The following is a 22,041-nucleotide window of genomic DNA, read 5'->3' as shown; positions in this document are numbered from 1 at the left end:
AAAAACCTATTTACAAATATACATATACATAAATACTTATGTATATGTATATGTATGTACTTATACATAATAATAATTTTATTAAAAATATTTTTTCTTGATTTCTTCATTAATTCTTAAGCTTCTTTTCTTTGATCGTTCGAAATAGTGAATGACCCGATCTGTGATTTTGGAAATCTGGCAACCTTGGTGGGAGTATGTATGTGCTTTATTATAGAAAATATGATTGGGAAAAAGTACTAAATGCAAATCAATCAAATTTCCCACTTCGTATATTTGTGTACGCAGATCAAATAAAAATTAAATAAATATGCTATCGTCATTAGCATATCCTGATCAAATTCTAGATTGATGTGTTTTCAATATTGTGTGAATGCGTTTGTTTTCTTATCATACATGACCTTTGCGATGTGAATGTGATTTTCTTTAATTTTTGGATAATATTTTCCTGTTGTATCACAGATAATCGTTTTTGTTGCATCTTGTTGCATTACATATAATCATCAGTTCCCTTATACCAAGTAATACAATGAGAACATTTTAGCAATATATAATTTTACACATGTTCATCACTATGATATATTTTTACTTCATTACCATACATCACTATAAATATATGTACATATTTCTATAATACCTGAGGCTACTCAGTTAATGCTTAGTGTCAAAGTTATGCCTTTGTTCATTTAAATAGAGATTTTATAATACATACATACGTTGTTGTGAAAAACATTCAAAGCATATCTCCAAGATAACCTTTTATTATTAACTATATTTTTATGTTCATTAATTAATTATTGTGGTTTTATTCCAAATTCTAGACATATTTATAAGTGTTTACTTCTATAAGATCTTCTTTAGTTTTCATTACATGAAATATGAATTTAATGTACATATACAATCAAGTTAATGCTAATTTTTTTTAGTTTATTGATTTTGTTTTATTGTATTGTAACATTATACAAATTTATATCAAAGCTGGAACTAGACATTTTGTCATCTGAGCAGTGGCGTAGCTAGAAATTTTGGGCCCTGATGCAAAAATTACGTAAGGGCCCTTGATATTTGTTTTTAAATACGAAATGAAATAACTTTATGTGCATATTTGACATAATAATTACTCATACAATAGATAAAACAATCAAATAATTTAGAAATAAGCTCACCAATTATAAATTTTTACTTTATGTGTTTTGTGTTCATGCGAAAATTTGAACTCGATATTGATCACTGATCACGTTTTAAACACGACATAAACTTCCGAAAATTCACTTTCTAAACAACTGTATTTTGTGAAAAGCAATTGCGAAAATTGTCTTATGGTCATGTTTTCAGTGAAATCGTTTTTCAATAATGAAAAAAATCCCAAAAATTTTTCGCTAAAATTGAAGTTTGTGGGTTGTTGATTTTCATACTTAATTGGTCTTTTTTGGTGATATCTTGGGTCGTATCCAACATTATGGCATAAAAAGGCGATGAATTAATATTTAGGATTAATTTATTAAGTAACTTATTTCCCAACAATTCTATCAACACATTCTGTATTGTTGGACTAAGATAATTTACTGATCCGGGTGGCATATCTTTTACTTGCTTCATAACATCATCGAAATTCGCAATTAATTGAACTTGGGATAAAAAATTTCCATTGTAATCATCCAAAAGTTTTTCTCTGTGACCTCGAAATCCCAATGAATTTTTGACTAACATTAATGTTATGCGAAACAGTCGCTCCAAAACCATGTTCCAAAACTAAGCTTCATATCGTATTTATTCTTCATTTTTACAATCATTGGTCAATTTTTTCTACATTAGATAGTAATTTGGGCCCCTTGTCGAGCATGGGCCGTGATGCTTTTCATCACTCTGCGCAATGGTAGCTACGCCACTGCATCTGAGTCAAAAGCAAAAATTTGCACCCCTATGTAATTTTTTTTTTTATTTTCAATGTATATATATATATATATATATATATATATATATATATATATATATACATATACACATATGCACATTTTTGAAGATACTCTTCTTCGAACAATGGCCCATAATTTTACACCAGGCTTTCTCAAACATCGGAAAAATGCAGTCATGTAGTCGGGCCAGGTCGCCGCTCTGGCACTTTATTTTCAACATTATTTTTGTAGTACAATTAAAAAATATTTGACTAAAATTTCATATAAAATTTTGTATTCCAAATATTGTGAGCAACATTCGATGGCCACAATAGAATAGTAATTTGAGCACATTCAAAACTTAAAAGACATTTAATGAAATTTATTGGTTTATTTATCTAAAACCACCCAAAACTTCGAACTATTTTCCATATGTACTTGATGAGAGATAAAATGAGGGATCTCAGCTTAACACATTCAGCCCGGCGCGTAATTTCATATACTATTCCGTGTGGCGGCACTATCGCGCGTAGGGAACCCAATTACGCGTGCGGCATTAAATCACATGAGTTATGCCTAAATCTTTAGAGCTTCATATGAACTTCAGTTTTGGGGTGCTATATGAAGTGGAACCGTAAAATTATAATGCATCAGGGTACCCAAAAAAAAGTGAAAAAAAAAAATTATCAGGCGGCATATTTAACTTAATATTTTTCCATGTGGCGGCGTATTTAATTCGAGTATGAGCGTTATACGGGAGTGTGACCACCGGTGGTTTTTGACGCTGGGTTGAACGTGTTAAATTAATAGTCATCTCTAAATTCACATGTTAAAATTTCATAGTTTTTTAACATATATATGTATACATATGTACATGGTTTTGGCATTGGTAAAAGCAAATGTTGCTGTTGACTCACAAACACGGTTTTTGCAAAATCATAAATGTTGAAGAGGATGCATTATGGCAGTTTTTATAAAATATTGGCTGAGCCCAGCATGCGTTGCAATACCACCATAACGCATACAATTCCCGTTTCCGTTCCCATTCCCGTTCTCGTTCTCGTTCCCGTTCCCATTTGTCGGAAAAACGCAGGCAGCGAACACATTTGAAATTATTCAATTATTTGTTTATTTTACCCTAACAACGCACGCCACTCGTTCCCGTTTTTTGCTGATTTTTTTCACAGTAAGCTTCCCGGACATGCATACAATAAATCCTGAAAGTTCCATTGTTCCATCGTACAATAACGCATGCAATTCCCGTTCCCGTTCCCGTTTCTAGATGCGTTTCGATAAGTGAATGTTTCAGTTTCAAATTAATACTTAATAATCAAATTAAATTATAGTAAAGTATACGTGACAGACAGACAAACATTGATTTTTGTATATGTATATATAAGATTGTTATGAGTGGTACATAATGAAAGGTTGGTATGAGTGGTACGCAATGTAAGCGTTGGTAAGTTGATTACCAACGTAAATATTTCCTTAACTACACACTTGCGCTTCATACTTACGCGTCGATAAAATCGTAATTACGAATATTAAGAGGTTTTTTTCCTTATTTTTTCACAGTAATCTTTCCGGACATGTATACAACAAATCCTGAAAGTTCCATCGTAATCGGTTCTTTGGTTTAGGAGCCTATTCGAGACAGACAGACGGACAAACATTGATTTTTATATATGTATATACATAGATAAAAAATACATCATAATTTCAGCAAGTAAGAATATTTGTTAATTATTATTTGTTTTTTTTTTTATAAATATATAAAAAAAATCATTTTTAGTAAGGAAAAAAGTGGGGGGGGGGGGGGTCGTAAAAATTAAACACCAACCTGGTTCTTTTTTATTTAGCACTACACCAGTGTATATATGTATGTAAGTATTCATAATTGATTGATATTTTTGTTTGTGATGAGTCAGGATTTCTCAAATTAATTATTATTGATTTACGTTCGCTAAATTCATGTATTTTTCATTAGAGATACTTTCAAGACTAAGTACTTTGATTTTGATTCTTTGGTGATTTAATTCAAATAAGAAAGCCGACAATTTAAAAGACAGGTGACAGTCTTGTTGCAAGTTCATAGGAATGCCGCTTGTCAGCCTCAAAACTGAAGGTTTTTGCTCAAAGCCGATATAAATACATGTAACATTAACATTAGAATAATATAATACTATAACTACTAATAAAAATAAAATAAAATTGTAAAATCGAAAATGATAAGTAGATCAGTAGCTATTAAAATATACATAAAAGCTATTGTAAACCTAATTTAGTAATAATAAAAAGCATTTAAAAATCAAAAAATAAAATACAACCCTCGAATTGAATGGAATTTGTTAAAAAAACAATAATTTAAATGGTTTTCCGCTACAGATTGACGCCTTTGGCGGAATTGAAATGTAAAGGATTTTAGTCAATCAATATTGGCATATATTTTCGATTGGTGATTTTCTGAAAAACGGTCCTTTCATACAAACACTCACACGCTTTGTATGGGGAATTGTGAGCAAATGGTGACTTCGGATTCTCATTAATCAGCCAAAACTAATAATAAATTACTCATTTAAACCAAAATCCATTGGTTGGATGCACAGGACATTGTTTAAAATTAACGATTTTTTTATTTAACGTTCCATTGATACGACGAAATTTTTTTACTAGATCCATAGATGAAGATTAAAAATTCACGTTTTTCGCTCCGGGATAATATATACATACATACATACATATGAACCATTGTATTTGAAAATTGGCGGAAGTCCAATTTTCAGTTCCAGAAACACAATTTCAGTTTGACTTAATTCACAAATTTTTATTACTACTTTTATTTTATATGTTCCGAATTTCGAAAAAGCAGAATAAGCTTATTACAAACCACCAGTATTTTTAAATATTGTAAAACGCAAAACATAATTATAAATGTTTTGCGAGAATTTTCTCGAATTAAAAAAAAACATTTTTAGTGAACAAAATTATTTGGTTTGGTTTTTTTTTATATATAAATCAAAAATTCGTCGTATATAAAACAATTTTTTTTTTGTACATATATATGTAGGTATAAACCAAAAAGCTTTAGATTTTGTAATTTCAATAGCCAATTTGTGGGCTGATAATTATTTTATTTAAATTTTATCAATCATATTATCAACAATTTTAAAAGAATCCAGTAGTTGTCTGTAGAAAAAAATATTTTATACATAATATCATAGTCTTATGAGCTACATGTGTATTTACAGCAACAGTTTAAGACATTGATTTAAATTTGAAATCTACAGTAATTTAAATTATCTATCATCCAATGCTATATCAAGACTTTGAGAAGTGAATTGCGAATTAACTAAATCACATTTAAGATTAATTTCAAATAAAGCTTTTATATTCTTACAATAGATGGCAGAAATGAAATATGTATACATATGTACACACATATGTACATATGTATATATATATATATATATATATATATATATATATATATATATATATATATTTATTTATATGGAGATTTCCACTTAGCAGCAATCCAATAAGCAACCAATTACCGGTTTACTGGTTAATAGCCGGATTTTTAAATCTCAAAAATAAACTATTCTTTTTTTGTACTAAATATATTTAGCCTAACGCCTGTAAACATTATTCATTATTAAATTTAAATCTAAACATTATGTATTAATAAAATCATATTATATATAATGCCCAAAAATATGTATGAGTGGTAGTGAATTCTTTATGAATTAATATTTTATAATGGTCTAAAAGAATATAAATTTTTTAACAGCGTAGAAAACATGTATGCATTCACACTATCGTACGATAGTTGTGATCTAATTTATCAAGTTCTAGTTGTTTTACCCGGCTTCGCTTAGTATTTGTAATATAAACAACGTAAATATGGAGAATCTAATAGTAAATATTGATTCAACCAATTGAATTGTCGTCATAGAAAATTTGTATTGTTTATGAAGTTCCCAACCAAATATACTAACATACATATGTACTTACATACATACAAAGTAAGGCTTCCAATCCCGGGATCCCGGTGCTCGGGATGCCGATGTTTTCTGGTACCGTGAATCCCGGTGCTGAAACTAGTCCGAATACCGGGATTACGGTGCTGGCAGAAATCTCTTTAAAAATATTAATTTTCCAAAAATAATATGGAAAAAAACATAAAACAACATTATATAATGAACAATGGTGGGATGAGCAATGACAGTCATAGTCCATTTGTTTGCCACCCGTTTCGACGCCAGCTTATAGTGGTATAGTGGTATCCCCGAAATGGTATGAACGGCCTGTATCGTATCGCAGATATTGTGCTCTACTGCAATGATATTTGAAGCATTGTTTAACTGATTCGAACTCAGAATCGACCACTGATCACGTTTCATGATCTAGAAAAAATTTATGTGTGAGTGTCTGTATGTTTATTGTGTGTCAGTGTATTTTGGGGATACAGTGATAACACTGTTCGTCCTATCGAACTGAAACTTAGTATTGGTTACTGAAATTTTTATCGATACACGATTTTCAAATTTTTAAGTTGGTACCTCCTCTTATAGGTGTCCTCTTTCTTTTTAAGTTTTTGAATAAAATTATCTCCCAAACCACTCATCAAATCGGACTGAAATTTCTTACTTATAATAGAAATTATTAATATTATACCCCAATATTTTTTCCTAACCCGAAAGTAGTACTTTTAGTTTGGAGAATCAAGGTTTTTTTGTGTTTTTCTAAGAAATTCTTTAATTTATTGAACTGAAATTTTACCAAGTTATGTATAAAAGTTGGTAAGCATCCGTCAACCAGAAGTACTTTATTTAATTACATTTTCGGATGTGTTTTATTTAATCTTAGAATTTTATGGATGCGAACCGAAAATTAAAAAATGTAGCTTAACTCTCAAAATTAGTACGCCAAATGGGAGTATTTTTTGCGTGAAACATCGGGAGAGGTTGCAAAATTCAATTGAACTTTTTTGAAATATGAAAACATGAAATTGAACTTGTTTCTCTTATACATTTGAAATACCGGTGCTAGCACCGGGATCCCGGGATCGGAAATTCCCGGCACCGCAATCCCGGTGTTGAAGTAACCTTCCGGGATTGGAAGCATTAATACAAAGTCTCTTTCGAAATTATATATTAGATTATATCGGTTTTATGTATTTCTTTTTATCAAAAAAGTCAATTCCCTTCTCACGATTTCTTTATTACTTGATCATGCCAAAATTCGAACACAAGATTTTGACTGATTCGAACTCTGAATCGACCACTGATCACGTTTTCATGATTTAGAAAAAAGGTGTGTGTGACTGTGTGTGTTTGTCTGTGTATTTTGGGGATTTTTTGAACACCGTGAGTCCTATCGAACTGAAACTTAGTAACGGTTTTATTTAATTTAACTCTTTTATTTAAGTTTTTGAATTCAATTATCTCCCAAACCGCTAATCAAATCGGATTGAAATTTTTTTACATATATATAATATAAATGTTATGTAAAAACCGGAAGTAATACTTTTACTCTAGAGAATCGAGGTCTTACTAAGCTGAAAATTTATATTTTATTCTTTATGTACTAATTTAGCATTGATAAGGTTTTGGTCAGAATTCGTAAACCGGAAGAAGTATTTTTTTTTAAAACAATATTCATGATATATAATAGTGATTTTAAGTAATAACAAAAAATTTGATAATCCGACAACCGGAATGAGAACTTTTGTCTTGTGCAAGTTTCCTTACATTTGCGCTCAATTTGTATCGTCAATGCTCTCATAGCCGGAATGTGTGAATGTGTCTGTATGGTTCAATATCAAATTTTATTTTGTGACCTTCTTATATTCCTCAAATAAAGTCATGGGTTGGTCATATCCGATTTTTTTTATCTGGGTAGGCTCCTTTCTCAAATTGATTTCAGTTTTATTTCTAAAAGCTAATTGATGCCTTTCTTTTACTGATAACATATATTTAGTCGTAGTTGCTACTTCTATAATATCATCATCGGAATCAGAAACGGATTTATTACATCTTCCTTGTTTGTGTGTAAATCGAAGATGAAGCGTTGGGTCGGACCAGTGTTGCCAGAAGATAAAATAAAGGAAAGGAATTAGATAAAACGCAGTGAATATATGTATATATATATATATATATATATATATATATATATATATATATATATATATATATATATATATATGTAGAATTGATTTTTAAACGAGCCGTAGGTATAGTTGGTCAAGCTGGGATAAAGTGTGTGTGGTATGCATGGGAAAGACCGGATGCGTGTTGTTATGGTCACTTGTTGGAGAACAAGCCCGAAGATATGTGTTAATAAATACATAGTTCTGACTTAATCTGCGTTTCACTTGGAATCCTTCACATCCGGATCCTATATTTGGGGGCTCGTCCGGGATGCCCGAAGACATTCCAGTGACAGCCAGAAGCGGTCAGACGACGACGCGGAGTTTTGACAGTTGAGGTTAGAACGCGCGATGACGCGTACGAGCATAAAGACGACGCCGGTGGCGTCACGTCAGCGAACACGCCACACAACGATGATGATATCCAAGACGATAACGCCATTGTCAGCGTCAGTTGTACGTCGGCTAACTGTCGTGGAGATGCAGAGGTTCGCGGACTTAGACGAAGATGATGACGACGAGGATGAAGAGGAAGAAGAAGACGAAGTGCCATATTTTGACAGAGACAAATTCGAGACTTACGCGCCACGGTTTAAGGGGATCGGCGGTGTGCCAATCAGCCAGTGGATTGAGCACATGGAAGAATTTGCGAAGTTCTTCCACTGGACGCCCCTGCAGCAACTGGTCTACGGGAGAGTATATTGCGTAGGAACAGCGAGAATGTTCCTGGATTCAGAAGGGATAATTAGATCATGGACTATCCTTAAGCAGAAGCTGATAGAAGAGTTCCAGTGGGATGACGAAGAGCTCGTCTTTGAAGAACGAGAAATGCTTGCTCAAGCAGAGCCCATTGACTCCGATTCAAGTGGGGCCGGTGAAACACCAAAGATGTCAAATGGTACACGGCCTGCAGCATCGCCGTCTCAAACTACTTTAGACGCTTCTTCAGTGCGACTAGACACGGAAGAAATAAGAGAACCAGTCGGTATTCCAATACAAGAAGAAATAAGAAAAGAAGTCAGTATCCCGGGTGCCGCCCTGTTGGGTAGCCCCATAACAGAATCCGTTGTGAAATTTGTTAATAAACCGTGTGTTTTGATGGAGGTTAACTTAGAACGGAGTCTGCCGAGGAGAAAAAAAGAGCAAGAGATGAGGGATCGTAAGGAAGTGTGGCAACAGGCATGTAAAAGACCTTTGCAGCAACGGGCTTCACGAGAGATGTCTGCTCAAGCAGAACTCATTGTTTCCAATAATGAAGAGGACGATGCGAACATGGCTGATGGAGATGTAAACATAGCTGATGTAAGTGTGAACAGTGATGGTTTGCAAAGAGGAAGACTTTGGGACTACGGAGACATACCGTCTTCAAATACAGATGAACCACCCGATGATCAATTTAAAAAAGGATCTAAGGATTATAGTCATTTGAAGAATTCTGAAGATGAGAATAAAGAAAAGGAGAAACATAAAGACAAAGAGAAAGATATGGCTATATCACAAGAAGGATTAAGGGACCCAGTCAAAATTTCAACACCAAAAGACACTGTATTCACTTTCAAGCTCGGTCGTAGTCGGATTGATGTTAATTCAATGGAAAAGAAAATAGAACCATGGATTGAGAAAAGACTTACTGGATGTATCAGTGAGCCAGAACCAATATGTGTTGACTTCATTTATGGTAAATTACTAGCAGAAAATCTGTGGGGTGACGGCAGATTCATCGGATGGTCACGGAGAATCGCCACGGGCATTGGATAGTATTTAAGTTGTACCGATAGAAGTGAAGTGTGCGTTTGTGAATTAGAGAATAAGTGAAATACCTGGAGGGTTTTTAGTTAAGCCTTACTTGTAATTTGATGATTGAAAAGTGTAATGTTTTATTGCTTATTCTAGTATTTTTGGGAAGTGCTTGGTACATTGAATAATGTTTTAATTTGGTTACATGCTTAGAAGAATATAATATAACTGTATTGAAATGTAATTCTAGTAATGTTTTAAAATGTGATTGTTTCCGATGTAAAGATTTAACCTGTCATTGTAATGGTATTGATTTTAATGTTTTATTGCTAATTCTAGTAATGTTTTGAAATGTGATTGTTTCCGATGTAAAGATTTAACTTGTCATTGTAAAGGTATTGATTCTAATGTTTTGTATTGCTTGTAATAATTTTAAATTGTAATTGTGATACCTTTCTGTTTTGTATTGCTTGAAATAATTTTAAATTGTAATTGTGATGATTTATGTGTAACTTTAATTGTGATGATTTATGTGTAACTTTATTGAAGATTGAATTGTGTTGAAATGAAAAATTGATTTGTAGTGAAATGTGCAACGATTAATTTGTTATAATTGTAATTGTTATGTAAATTGTAAAATGATTGATGTATAAGTGTATTGAAATGTAGTTGTGATGATGATTGTAATTGTGATTTAAATTGTAATTGTGACAATTGAAAGCATGTTTAGAAGAATATAAGATGATTTTATGGAATGGAAGATTAAACATTGTTGAGGATGATAGAGGAAATGTTTTAAAAGAATGTAAGATGATACATTGTATAGAGTAGAAGATGAAATGTAAAAGAATGTGAGATGAAATGCTGTAAAAATATAAAAGACGAAGAATGTCATCCGAGGGCGAATGACAGTCAGGAATGACCGAATGTAGAATTGATTTTTAAACGAGCCGTAGGTATAGTTGGTCAAGCTGGGATAAAGTGTGTGTGGTATGCATGGGAAAGACCGGATGCGTGTTGTTATGGTCACTTGTTGGAGAACAAGCCCGAAGATATGTGTTAATAAATACATAGTTCTGACTTAATCTGCGTTTCACTTGGAATCCTTCACATCCGGATCCTATATATATTTACTGTTTTATTGTCTTTGTGTTCATTATTAATTATTTTAATATTATGAAAATAAAAATCAAAAATAGTTTTTATATACAATCTTGAATAAATACTTTATTGTGTAGCGGTTATTATTTTGAATAGTATATACATACATCCAATTAAATTGCCAAAATGTGAGTTACAAAAGTTGACTTAATTTCTAAGGTATTTTTTTAAATAAAAACAATATCATTACAGGTGCCGTGGTCATAGTACCCGATACTTCAAGCACATTTCACGTGTGACGAGATTTATCGGTTTTTGATTCATTTGCACGTTTTGGGAACCATGTAGTAATCTTCTCGGGTTGCCTTGTACTTAGTTTTGTCTAACTGGATATCCTCACCCAATTCAACCGCCTTCTTCATGGCCTGGAATTCTTGATTGGTATTCGGTTGGCAGACGACTCCAACCTTTAAATTGAAACGTTTGGATTAGTCAATTAATTCATGTACTGTTAAAGGTATTTTACTTAAAGTTTTATTTATTGTACTTACAGTCATCTCGTAAAGATCACCTTCTTGGCATTTGTTGCTGCATGCTGGTATGGGTTGTTCAGTAATGCAAATTTCACTGTTCTCTTCGTATAGTTGTACGGTGGAGCGAACTTGGCAGACAGTGTGGCTTTGGCGGATCTTCTTTCGTTCTGCTTCCTTTTTCTTCTGATCTTGGCTTTCTCCTTGGTGGGATCCTTCTTGGTGGGATCCTTCTTGGTGGTCATGAGATGAATCAGTGTGGGACTCACCGTTGTCCATGTTCGGTGGTTGGACAGACGGAGTGATCTGTTCATGACACACGGTAGGTACGGCATTGGCTTGTTGTTGTAATTCTTTAACTTGAGGATCGCATTGATCGTTAGTCATAGCCCAGGTGGCACCGAACAAGGTGTTGTCGCACATGTAGCAATTGGATGGAGTTGCCAGATCGAATTTGGAATCGCCTGAGTTATCTCCGCATAAACCACTGGTCGTGTTGCGATAAGAATCGCTGACTGAGATGAGCATACGATCTCCATTGGAAATGATGGTCAATTTCTCGTTGTCAACGTTGATGGTTAATTCGCCATTGATCATGTAAGCTTCCATGAGCTTAGATTTCTTGTCCTTGGTCCATTCATACACGGATTTTCCATGGGTGAGTTGAACTTGTTTCTTATTCACCAGTATGTTATCGCCTTGATAGTATTCGATGGTTATATCATCTCCCGAAAGTGATCTGAAAATGCGTATATCTATAAGTAAAACAGCTAGCAAAAATCTAAAATGTAAAGGTTAGGTGTATGGTATGGTAAGCACCTGTAGGTGACCAAGAAGTCTTTTTTGCCGTTATTTCCCTTTACTAAAACAGAACTTTGTTGAAGAGCGGAGAAGACGCCTGAAGATTGTCCAGCGGCGTCTACGACATGAGATCCATTTTGCATAGCTACGTGCCAACAATTTCCGACGGCGTACTTGTAAGTCTGGTTAGAGAACGTGTTGACAGACTTTCCATCAATAGCACAAGTTGCTATTAAAAAAAGAAAAAGTTAAGCTTCAATTTAAACAAGTTAACATCATTGATCTTGAAACTTACGTTGATATTGGTATCCATAGACTCGATCGGCGTATTGTTTGAACATGGGAACGGTGGGGTTCATGACGATTCCAGCGATCGCCTTGCCCCATTGGCTCAGATGGAAATTGATGTATTGAACTTCAACGATGGGAGTACTCATAACCGAAACTAGTCCGTTCATTGCAGGACCGAAATCGGCCTGGAATTGGATAGTTCCAGGTTTGGTTTGTTTTAACCAGTCGTCTCTGATATTATAGTATAAGTGGTGTCTGATCAGATGGTGAGCTAAGTAGGCCAATCGTCTGGTTCCATCACCAATGTTGTTGTATTGAACGTCGGCGGACAGAGCGTTCATTACATTGGCGCGAATAGTGACATTTTGGCATGCGGGCATCAAGAAGTTTCCACTGGCCATTTCCAACTCGCAAAGCTTAGCCATGGGTGCGTTTTTCAAGTATTCCTTTCTATCGGGGGTCTGGCTCATTTGTCCTTTCATGGTGACTACAGCTCCGTTGTTCACGGATTCTCCGTATTTCAAAATCATATCGAAGTCAAGGCTCGAGTTAAATTCGAGTGCCTTCACAAAGTCCAAGGTGGGTACTGTGGGCATCTTGGCGGAGATCACGGAGTAGGCTTGGAATGGTTTGCCGCTGGCGGTTTGATGGTTATAGAAGAAGATCAGTCGGGATCTCTCGTCCAATTTGCTGTTGCCTCGTGCGATCGAGGCAGAGAATTGAGCATTAGCTTTTCCAAGGCATTGAACTCCAACATCCAGAATGTATCCTTGTCCTTCTGGGATTCCAAATACGGCTGTTTCCAACAACTGTTGTTGGCGAGCTTTGCTACCACAGCTGACATCAGAGGGGTATTGAGAAATTACTTTGTCTGATGGCGACCAAGCACCTTTAACGGGATGTGGTTCTTGGGTGTCTAAAGGAAAAAAATGATTATCGTTTTGTTTTAATATGTAATAAGACACTATCATCGAAAAAATACTCACTGTAACCAAGCGAAAAGACGATCTGTTGATTTTGAGACTGTTGTGGTTGGTATTTGATTGTGGTTAATCGGTTTTTGTATAATGTCTTGGATTGAGGTTTGATCATGACGATAAAGGTGTCCATAATTTGATCTCTTAGAGATCGTTGTGGGGGAAGCGAATTATAAACTTGTCTTACTTCGAGGGCCATTCCGAAAGTGTCTTTTCCGTAGATTGTGTTGAAGTCGTATTTTGGATGTTGTGGTAGGTTGAATTTGGTTTCTTTGTGTTGTGTTGGAACGATAGTAGAGTCTCTTTCTCGAACCGATGTATAAGAGTCCATGCTATCGTGGTACAACCTGGACTCTTCTGAAGGATTCAGGGGGCTGACTTCGACGGAGACGTCAGAATTGATCACATCAACATTGACTTTAGATCTGAGTGGAATATTGATTTGGGATTTTCTGATGACTCCAGATGTCATATATTTGTCTCCCATAGGGCAATAGAAGCCAACTCTTCCTTCGCTGTCACGAGCCAATACGAGTTGAAGATCTCCGGTGACGTTCACTGTATTAGGTATGTTCAGTTTGTCTTCCTTGTTGTTTTTGGGGTTGATTTTAGCTTGAACCTTGCCTTTAAGCTGGATGTATACTGGGCTTCTGGATTTCAGGAAGAATGGCATGCCAGTGATTGTTGGGAAACTGATATCAACATTTTCTTGATTGTAGAATTTGTTGTAGTTGTATTCGACACCATTTTCGAGTTTTTGCACTATGGACTTAACATAGCGCGGAAGATTGTGGAAGCTTTGTTCTCCGAATGCGAAAATGCGATCTTGGCTAAACAGTTTCAAGAATAAGCTTGCTTGAAGCTCTTCTTGAAGATCTCCCTTGATGTTGAAAACTTTAGCGATATCATCAGCAGTTAGTTTTGAATTGTCTTTTTTGTCATTTATTTTAGTGACTACTCTATCCAATGTACTCTTGATAAGTTCAATCAACTTGCTAATGCTTGAAACACCACCTTGAACCTGTGAATTAATAAATATCAATAAGAGTTCTTTTGAAGGATTGGATGGTTAAAAAACTCTTAAATTACCCTATTGGGTGACAACCATCCGCCGAATTTAACTCTGGAATTGTAAGTGAAATATTTGTGTATTATGCTATCTTCACTTCCGATAAGACCAAGAGATTGGAATAGTCCTGTGCCTAAATTCTTGGAGTAGTAATACTGTAAGTATTTAGCAGAATATTGGAATCCATATTCTTTTTCAGAAAGCATTTTTTCAGCTGCTTTGGCGTATCTCGATCTAAAATGAAAAAAAATTAAAGTTTCTTGACATGTGTGAAATCAAAAACGTAACCATAGAAAAATTTACTAACAGTCTTTCAAATTTCTTCTCTTGTGTTCCTAAATTGGCTGCGTATTTGATGGCCGATTTGATGGCGGCGCGAACTTGGATACTGGAGTCAGTGTGGGTAGCTTCAGCCATTTGTTGGAGCATGTTGAGAGTTGGACGAGCTTTCAAAAGTTCGAAAATAGCGGCGACTCTCACTTCATAGTTGTCACCTTCGTTGTTGTAAATGTTGAATAGAGTGTATCTGGCTTGTTTTGGGAAAAGTTTAGCAAGTTCGTCCATACACATGACCATGAACATGCGTTGGTAGTTGGTAACCTTGACACGTCTTTCGATATAAGGTGAGAATACTCTCAAGATATCAGGATGACCCAAGTTTCCGATAGCTCTCACGAATACTTGAACTCGGTGAGTATCCCTATTTTGAACGGCTGTTTTAAGTTCTCGTTCCAACTCAGGTATAACAAAGCTGGTTACGAGATCGTCCTTGCTGGACAACATTCTGCCGAAGATGTGAGTTGGGAAGTTTTTGTGAGCAGTGTGCCTATTCACATGAGCTTTGTTGATCATGATTGTGGAAGCCATCAGCAACGAACTATTCAAGTGCAATTGGTTTTTCACCCTGGTGTCGAAAGTCATTTTGAAGAAGTCCAAAAGCAATCGTTTCGTAGGATAGCGCAAGGTTCTGGGCATAACTGCGACTAATTGAGCTGCTTCTTCACCCCTGATGGTATTTTTAAAAATCATGTTTTTGATGTGGGTGAAGGCTGCGTTGGTTCCAGCTTGAGCAACAGCATCCAAGTACACTCTCCAGGCGTACAGTTTTACATTGTCGGCGCGATTTTCCTGGGGACCGATCAACTTGGCAGTTTGTTCCAATTCTTGAAGATTCATGGTTGACAGCCAGTTGACGAGGCCATTCATTTTTGACAACGTGCTCTCATTGGGCATATTACTCGGGTGCTGGAGTTCCGTAGCAATGTTCTGTGCGATTTTGGCGATTTCCGCTGGGGTCTTGCGTGGTTGTTTGCCGTGTGAGTTTCTGATAATTGACATGGAAGGTGATTGCATATTGGGTAGATCGAGCCATGAATCACCACTGTCATCATCATCAGAGTCACAAGACGAGGAGGAAGATGAATGGCTTGAGCTAGAACGAGAAGAAGGATAGTGCGTATTAAAGCCTCGAATTGAGCCGGAGCCTTGCTGTCTATTGCTGCCTTCCTGGATTCGCTTGATATTCTCATCCAAATTTGATCGCAAAAGGTCTTCGGTATTCACACGCTGTATTACCGATCTGTATTGAGATAATTCAAATATCTTATTAATATCTAGTACAACGTAAAATATAATTTTTTGAAGTTATATAATTCAATACCGTCGTTGGCGACGAGCTGGTTTTTGTTCATCTCCTTGGTCTTTATGGTTTTGCTCTCCATGCTTGCTAATGGAGTTGGGATGGGATGCTTGATCGCCACCTTTATTGTTTCCATGGCGATCTTCTTCTGAGGAAGAAGAACTGCTGGATGATGATCCACCGACGCGTTGGTTTCTTTGTTTTTTAGATCCGATGCTGTAAATGAGATCACCGGCAGAACGAAGTTCAAGAGGTTTGGGATTTTCCATGCTTTGTTCAACAGCGATCAGAGTCACGTTAGCACTGCTCATAACTTCGGCTTCATTTGCGTATTGTTGGCCAATCAAAGGAGTGGCTCTGATTTGATCGGTCGTGTACGACGAGTAGATGGTGTTGTTATTCAGATCAGCGATAATGCGACTAACAGTAGACCTCTAAAATATCAAAATTGTCTGAGTTGACACTTTGGCATTATATTTACAAATTATTCTTAATAAATCAATCACTTTTTCACCTTCATCAAATTGCCAGCGGAGTTTTCCCAGCTAGATTCTTCTGGAACACCGAAGTGGTATGCCACGCGTTTATTACATTTGCCGTAGTTTTTGGTTTTCCTTATATCGACTACGTATTTTTTATTTTCTTGCTTCATTTTCTTGACATTAACGAATGGTGCCAAGTAGGGAGAGCTCTGCAAAATGTCCAATCCCAAAGGATTGACAGCGTACAGCGTCTGTAAAAATATAATATATTTAAGTATATTTGTGTATAAATCTAATATAATCAACATATTAAGAAATATCAATACCTCGCACTTGCCGCTAACTTCACGTTCCATTTTTCTGAAGACACCATTGCTTTTATCTTCGTGGCGAGAATTGCTCCTTTCGCTGGTATCATATTGGAAATTGCCCAAAATGCCTTTAAGCAAATTTTCTTCTTCCGGGGTGGTATCCTTGCTCACCAACACTTCCTTGACCAATCCACCGCTCATGATGACTTCGAATGGTTTTTGCATTCCTGGGTATGGCTTATATTGCAGGACGGGCAAGTTGGAATTCCAACCTCCTGGAAGTTGATGGTGCACATGTCCGTAAACAAACCCTTGGAATTCTCCTCGGAGTCTGTCGGCTTTGAGGCAGTGAAGGCTTAGTCTAGCTTTGATTTGGACGCCAGCCCAGTTGCTGGAGACACCCTCTTCGTGCGTGTTCATGGAAGTCAAGGTACGTAATTCGACATTGTACGAGTACTTCTTATTGGCATGCCAATCTGAAAAAAAGGTAATATGTAATATACACGTGTACATTTAGAAACCTAAAATTAAATCAACTTAAAAGACTTACTACTGTACGTATCTGAGGGACGTCTGCAAAAAATGCATTTCGATGACTGGTGCGATTTGTCAACCTGATCACTGTGCCATTGATTTCCTTGATCTACATATGTATTTAAAAATTACGTTATCTAACATAAATTAAAATGGCTTTAATACAACACTATAAACTTTGAGGATCTACTAAATGACCGTTGTCGATAGGACTAGGTTTTATTAGAAGATCTACAAAGAGTATTTAAATCAAATTAAATTCGAAAAGAGCTTTCAGCATAGGAATTTGGTTAAAAGTTGTTACGTACGTCGATTTGAAGGATGGAAGCCAGTGGTCGAATTTAAGACGATTGATATAGGCACCACACCTTGAAAAACAGGCTGGGCTTCCTTTGTTTTCCTGTCGTCTGCATCGTTCGCGAATGCTGCCGCTACTGTTTATTATAACAGAAATTATGTGAGCACAAGATCAATCAATAAATAATTATCAGCCGATGGTGATTTTTGTGTGGACTTACACAGCAAAGTTATCACGAAAACGAACTTCATGATGAGAGAAGCTCCACTGGCCACACAGCTTCACCAGCCGGAGTCTGCTTGTGATAATCTATTGTACGGCTTATATACAGATTTGAAAATTTGCTTCGATCATCATTTCATAGATTATTGCTCAACGGTGGCTGTTTTCAGCGATTCTCAATGTGGTGGTCGCGACAAACGATATGTCATCGTTAAAAGCGTCATATGTAGATAATGGCTATATCAATACATTCGTACATATAATTGAAGTTTTTGAAATAGTGGATGTCAGATGTATTCCTTTTATATTTCTACATCACTTACTCTGATCATATTAATATTAGGTATGTTTTGGATTATTTTATTATAACTTACAAATCAAAGTGGCCAATGATCTTAGCAAGGCCAACAAACTCCATAATTTATTTATGTTACTTTAATTTTTGATTTTTATATGAATATTAATACCAATATTATACTTATCTCCATATTTTTTTAGATTGAACATCAAGTTTTGCTGTCTAGGACGCAACATGTGCAACTCGAAATGTCACATATTATATGTATCTCATAATGCAATGTAAGATAGTCGGCAACAGAAGACCAGGTAGAAGAAGTATCTCAGATCAAAAGCTTCAAAATGGGAAAGCTTTAGTTTTTTTATATTGCTTTTTATAAAATAATTGTTGTCAGGATAATCGCAAATATTTAGTGAGCGGATAATGCAACAACAAGAAGAAGAATATCAAATTTTGTGGCTGAAATGCGTAAGAATATTTATAATTAAATTTTAAATTTGGTATTAAAACCTCTAATTTGGACGCTGAACAGAAAAACTCGCGTGAATATTTTTTTAATTTGTGAAACTTTCTTTGTTGAATGAAATTAAAATAAAATAAGTTAATAAAATTCAAAAAATCATTATGTTGTTGGCGACTAATATCTAAGCCTTTTATGTCTGTTTTTATATCGTACCCACAGATACATAACGTTGTCAAAATATTTAAATATATTAAGTGAATTGCTTTCATGTGGCAAAAGTACGTTCGTGTTGTGTTTTGAATTGTCAATAATATGTATGTACATACATATGTAACACTGTTCGACAAATGACGACTTTTTTAAGTTCAGAGACGAGATATGACTTTTCTTATAGATCTATGCCCAATGAACACTAATCTGGTAATAAAAAATGTTGATTAGATCGAGATTCGGAGATATGTGTTTTTTAAATCGCGCGATGTTTCTATATCTTAGTGTCGTTCAGTCGATGTCTCAAAATCTGTCAATTTCCTGTTTAAAATGAATATTGGAATCTATAGTCGGGTATTTTATCTTTCATTTGTAGTACTTTTCAGCCTTCAAATCTCTCTAAGTAGTCGTCCAGTTCAAATCAAAAGTCAAAAGTACGTATTTTCACTTGGGATTTTTTCCCACTGTTAATACTATTTTATATTGAAACATGTTTATTGGGATAGTGTTCTGGCCACACTATTTTTGTTTTCGTTTAAAAGGGTTAATTGGAATTGTGTGCTGAATTTTAAATCGGTAAAATTGCGAGCTAAAAGCTCGTACTAGTATTTACTTGTATTTACACGAATCTGAATTGAATTTATAGGGATAATATATTAAATTGTCTTTATATGAGAATTAAATAAAATTCCACTTAGAAAAATCATATTTCGACTATTCGTTTATTTTATCGAGATAAGCCTGTTATCAATAGAATTTTTGTTATTAATCCACAAGAATTAATAACAAAAGATTGAAAATAAAAAAAGTCCGTATAAAAAGTATTGGAATATTCAAAGTAGGGATACCTAATTTAGAGTACATAGTCATATACAGATTTAGTGTCAATATTTAGATAGCATATATAATATTATGATATTCGAAAAAGTCGAATACAAAATCGACATCTCTATTTATTAAGCCAAACTATGTTCTTATCTTCATCTATGTACATACATATGTACATATAATATTCTAGAATGCAAGGAAAATCTACTTGTGAAGGCAACAAAAAACCACTTGAAAATCGATGAACACTTCGTTACAGAGTAAGCTGAAAAACTTCAACCATGATAAAAAAACGAAATTTCTAAAATAAAATCTATCTAAAAATTGGTAATTTAATAAAGATTGAGAATTGCATGATATGTGCATATGTATAAGTGTGGTGATTGATAAGCGAATTTCAGATGGAAAATTATCTGCATAAATTTATTCTACTGTGATTTTTTTATGTGTCGGGTTTTCTTGAGTATACAAGGAGATGCATTATATTTTAATGTATATAAATATATACGTTAAATGATTCCTGATGAAGTTAAAGTAATGTAGTAATGATATAAATACAAAATAAATTTGTAATATTCTAGGGTAATAAATGAAAACAAAAAAAAACTATTACAAAAAAATGGTATGTATTTTATTTATCTAAATAAAGTATTTCAACGTTCTCTACAGTGCATCAAATTTTATATTACTCGTTTCTCGGCTTTTAGTTTCATTAATAGATTTAGCTCTACTGGACAAAGGACATGCTAAAATAGTATTCCGAGGAAGTAGAATTGATACAAGTGATGTAAGTTTTCGGCACAGATGGCCGACTTCAACACGAAAAAAAAGAGAATTCAATTAAATTATGTCAGGATGTCATATTCATTCACAAGTTGATACATTACATTTTTATAAAATGCCAGTATAAATGTTTACACGTGGCCTCTAACCCTTTCAAAGTTCAGTAGGTGTACATAACACTGTTGATTTCATTATTAACATTTTAATGCACTTACACCCCAGATAGATTTGTTTGCAACAGTCATAGTTATTTATCTACATGCATGCGTATGGTAAATACATTTTAATTGCTGTTATGAAACATAAATGTATGTAGAAGCAATATATAATACATTTAATTAGGTAATTACTAAGCAACTTTGATTTTGATTTTTAAATGCTTTTTATTGTTACTAAATTTCACAATACATCTTATATCTATTTTAATAGCTACTGATCTACTGATCATTTTCTATTTTACAATATCAATTTAATTTTGTTAGTTATCATAGTATTATATTATTCCAATGTTAATGTACAGCATAATAGGAAAAATAGCTCAAAAACCTAGGCAACTTGAAAAGTGTGAAATGTATGAAAATCGTCATTACAATATTTACATTGTATTATTGAATTACATTAATATTTTATTGAAATAGCTAAAAATATCTGGTGCTGCAAAATAAATTTAAATCCATTATATAAAAGTATACTTCAACTTTCATCTACATACGTATTTATATACAAGTGTTTACATATGTAGTATTTTTTATTTTATTTTGAATTATACCAAGAAGACACGAATAGAGATATTCATAGTTTTAATTTGTTATGTTCAAGTTCAAACCTTAAAAAAATATATTTTGGGTAAAATGTTTTTCTTTTTGACATAAAAAAACCAAAGCTCATAGTTATTCCGAGTAACGTCAACGAGCTGTACAACGTCAATCAAAATACGAAACTACTTAAAATTTTGATCCTTTTTCTATTCGGTGACTTTTTCCCATGATACCTAATGTTTTTTAGGCGCATTTTTTCAGTGTCAAATCGCGCAACTCTAAGATAATTACGTTTCGGTTTTTATAGGGGTTGAACGATGTTGAAAAATGGTCTAACGAAGGATCAAAAAAAAAAAGAAAGGGTGCGACGAAACGCGACACTCGACGGATTTATTTTGTCTTAAACGGTAGAAACTGTTACTGATTTTTTTTAATTTACTTTGTTGAGGGTCAAATATTGTCAAGGGGAGATGGGAATATTATAGTGAACATGTAAAAGTCTATATATTATATGTATGTAAGCATACTTTGTAATTTTTTTTATATATTTGATTTAAAATTGCAACATATGTAAATGATCGGGTCGGGTCGCATGTTTGATAATCTTAAGTTTTTCAATATAGAATAAATATAAGCCGTAGCAAAGGTCGCATGATGCAGAAA

The 22,041-nt window shown here is 34.2% G+C and overlaps 3 protein-coding genes across 3 annotated transcripts; all 3 read right to left on the bottom strand.

Annotated features, from left to right (window-relative positions):
• Positions 1–10,979: 10,979 nt before the first annotated feature.
• On the bottom strand, positions 10,980–16,005 carry LOC143912911 (vitellogenin-like). The gene is made up of 7 exons (XM_077432364.1): positions 14,860–16,005; positions 14,573–14,786; positions 13,493–14,504; positions 12,511–13,422; positions 12,234–12,444; positions 11,436–12,153; positions 10,980–11,351 (listed from the first exon to the last, which is right to left on the bottom strand). Exons 1-7 carry the CDS (start codon positions 15,903–15,905, stop codon positions 11,205–11,207), a joined length of 4,260 nt encoding a protein of 1,419 aa, XP_077288490.1. The 5' UTR covers positions 15,906–16,005; the 3' UTR covers positions 10,980–11,204.
• A 153-nt stretch (positions 16,006–16,158) lies between these two features.
• On the bottom strand, positions 16,159–17,454 carry LOC143912581 (vitellogenin-like). Its single transcript, XM_077431868.1, has 4 exons — positions 17,000–17,454; positions 16,706–16,924; positions 16,213–16,625; positions 16,159–16,165 (listed from the first exon to the last, which is right to left on the bottom strand). Exons 1-4 carry the CDS (start codon positions 17,402–17,404, stop codon positions 16,159–16,161), a joined length of 1,044 nt encoding a protein of 347 aa, XP_077287994.1. The 5' UTR covers positions 17,405–17,454.
• Positions 17,455–17,511: 57 nt separating this feature from the next.
• On the bottom strand, positions 17,512–18,095 carry LOC143912580 (uncharacterized). The gene is made up of 4 exons (XM_077431867.1): positions 18,037–18,095; positions 17,827–17,952; positions 17,696–17,749; positions 17,512–17,627 (listed from the first exon to the last, which is right to left on the bottom strand). The coding sequence occupies exons 1-4, from the start codon at positions 18,065–18,067 to the stop codon at positions 17,512–17,514; spliced, it is 327 nt and encodes a 108-aa protein (XP_077287993.1). The 5' UTR covers positions 18,068–18,095.
• Between the last annotated feature and the right edge of the window lie 3,946 nt (positions 18,096–22,041).

Source organism: Arctopsyche grandis, chromosome 6 (genome assembly GCF_051622035.1).
Source record: "Arctopsyche grandis isolate Sample6627 chromosome 6, ASM5162203v2, whole genome shotgun sequence".
NCBI lineage: Eukaryota > Metazoa > Arthropoda > Insecta > Trichoptera > Hydropsychidae > Arctopsyche > Arctopsyche grandis.
The sequence above is the reverse complement of the archived record's forward strand: the minus strand, read 5'-3'. Positions and strand labels throughout refer to the sequence as shown.

What these genes read in the sequence shown, in the direction of transcription:
- LOC143912911 (XM_077432364.1), bottom strand. Translation starts at nt 15,905, where the DNA reads ATGCAATCACCTTCCATGTCAATTATCAGAAACTCACACGGCAAACAA. An exon ending in GAGAAGAAATTTGAAAGACT is followed by an intron (nt 14,787 to 14,859) that starts GTTAGTAAATTT and finishes TTTTCATTTTAG; the next exon opens with ATCGAGATACGCCAAAGCAG. An exon ending in CTATGGATACCAATATCAAC is followed by an intron (nt 12,445 to 12,510) that starts GTAAGTTTCAAG and finishes TTTTTTTAATAG; the next exon opens with CAACTTGTGCTATTGATGGA.
- LOC143912580 (XM_077431867.1), bottom strand. Translation starts at nt 18,067, where the DNA reads ATGAAGTTCGTTTTCGTGATAACTTTGCTGT. An exon ending in TTTCGTGATAACTTTGCTGT is followed by an intron (nt 17,953 to 18,036) that starts GTAAGTCCACAC and finishes TATAATAAACAG; the next exon opens with TAGCGGCAGCATTCGCGAAC. An exon ending in CTTCCATCCTTCAAATCGAC is followed by an intron (nt 17,750 to 17,826) that starts GTACGTAACAAC and finishes TACTCTTTGTAG; the next exon opens with ATCTTCTAATAAAACCTAGT.
- LOC143912581 (XM_077431868.1), bottom strand. Translation starts at nt 17,404, where the DNA reads ATGAACACGCACGAAGAGGGTGTCTCCAGCAACTGGGCTGGCGTCCAA. An exon ending in AAGTTAGCGGCAAGTGCGAG is followed by an intron (nt 16,925 to 16,999) that starts GTATTGATATTT and finishes ATATTTTTACAG; the next exon opens with ACGCTGTACGCTGTCAATCC. An exon ending in CCGCTGGCAATTTGATGAAG is followed by an intron (nt 16,626 to 16,705) that starts GTGAAAAAGTGA and finishes TTGATATTTTAG; the next exon opens with AGGTCTACTGTTAGTCGCAT.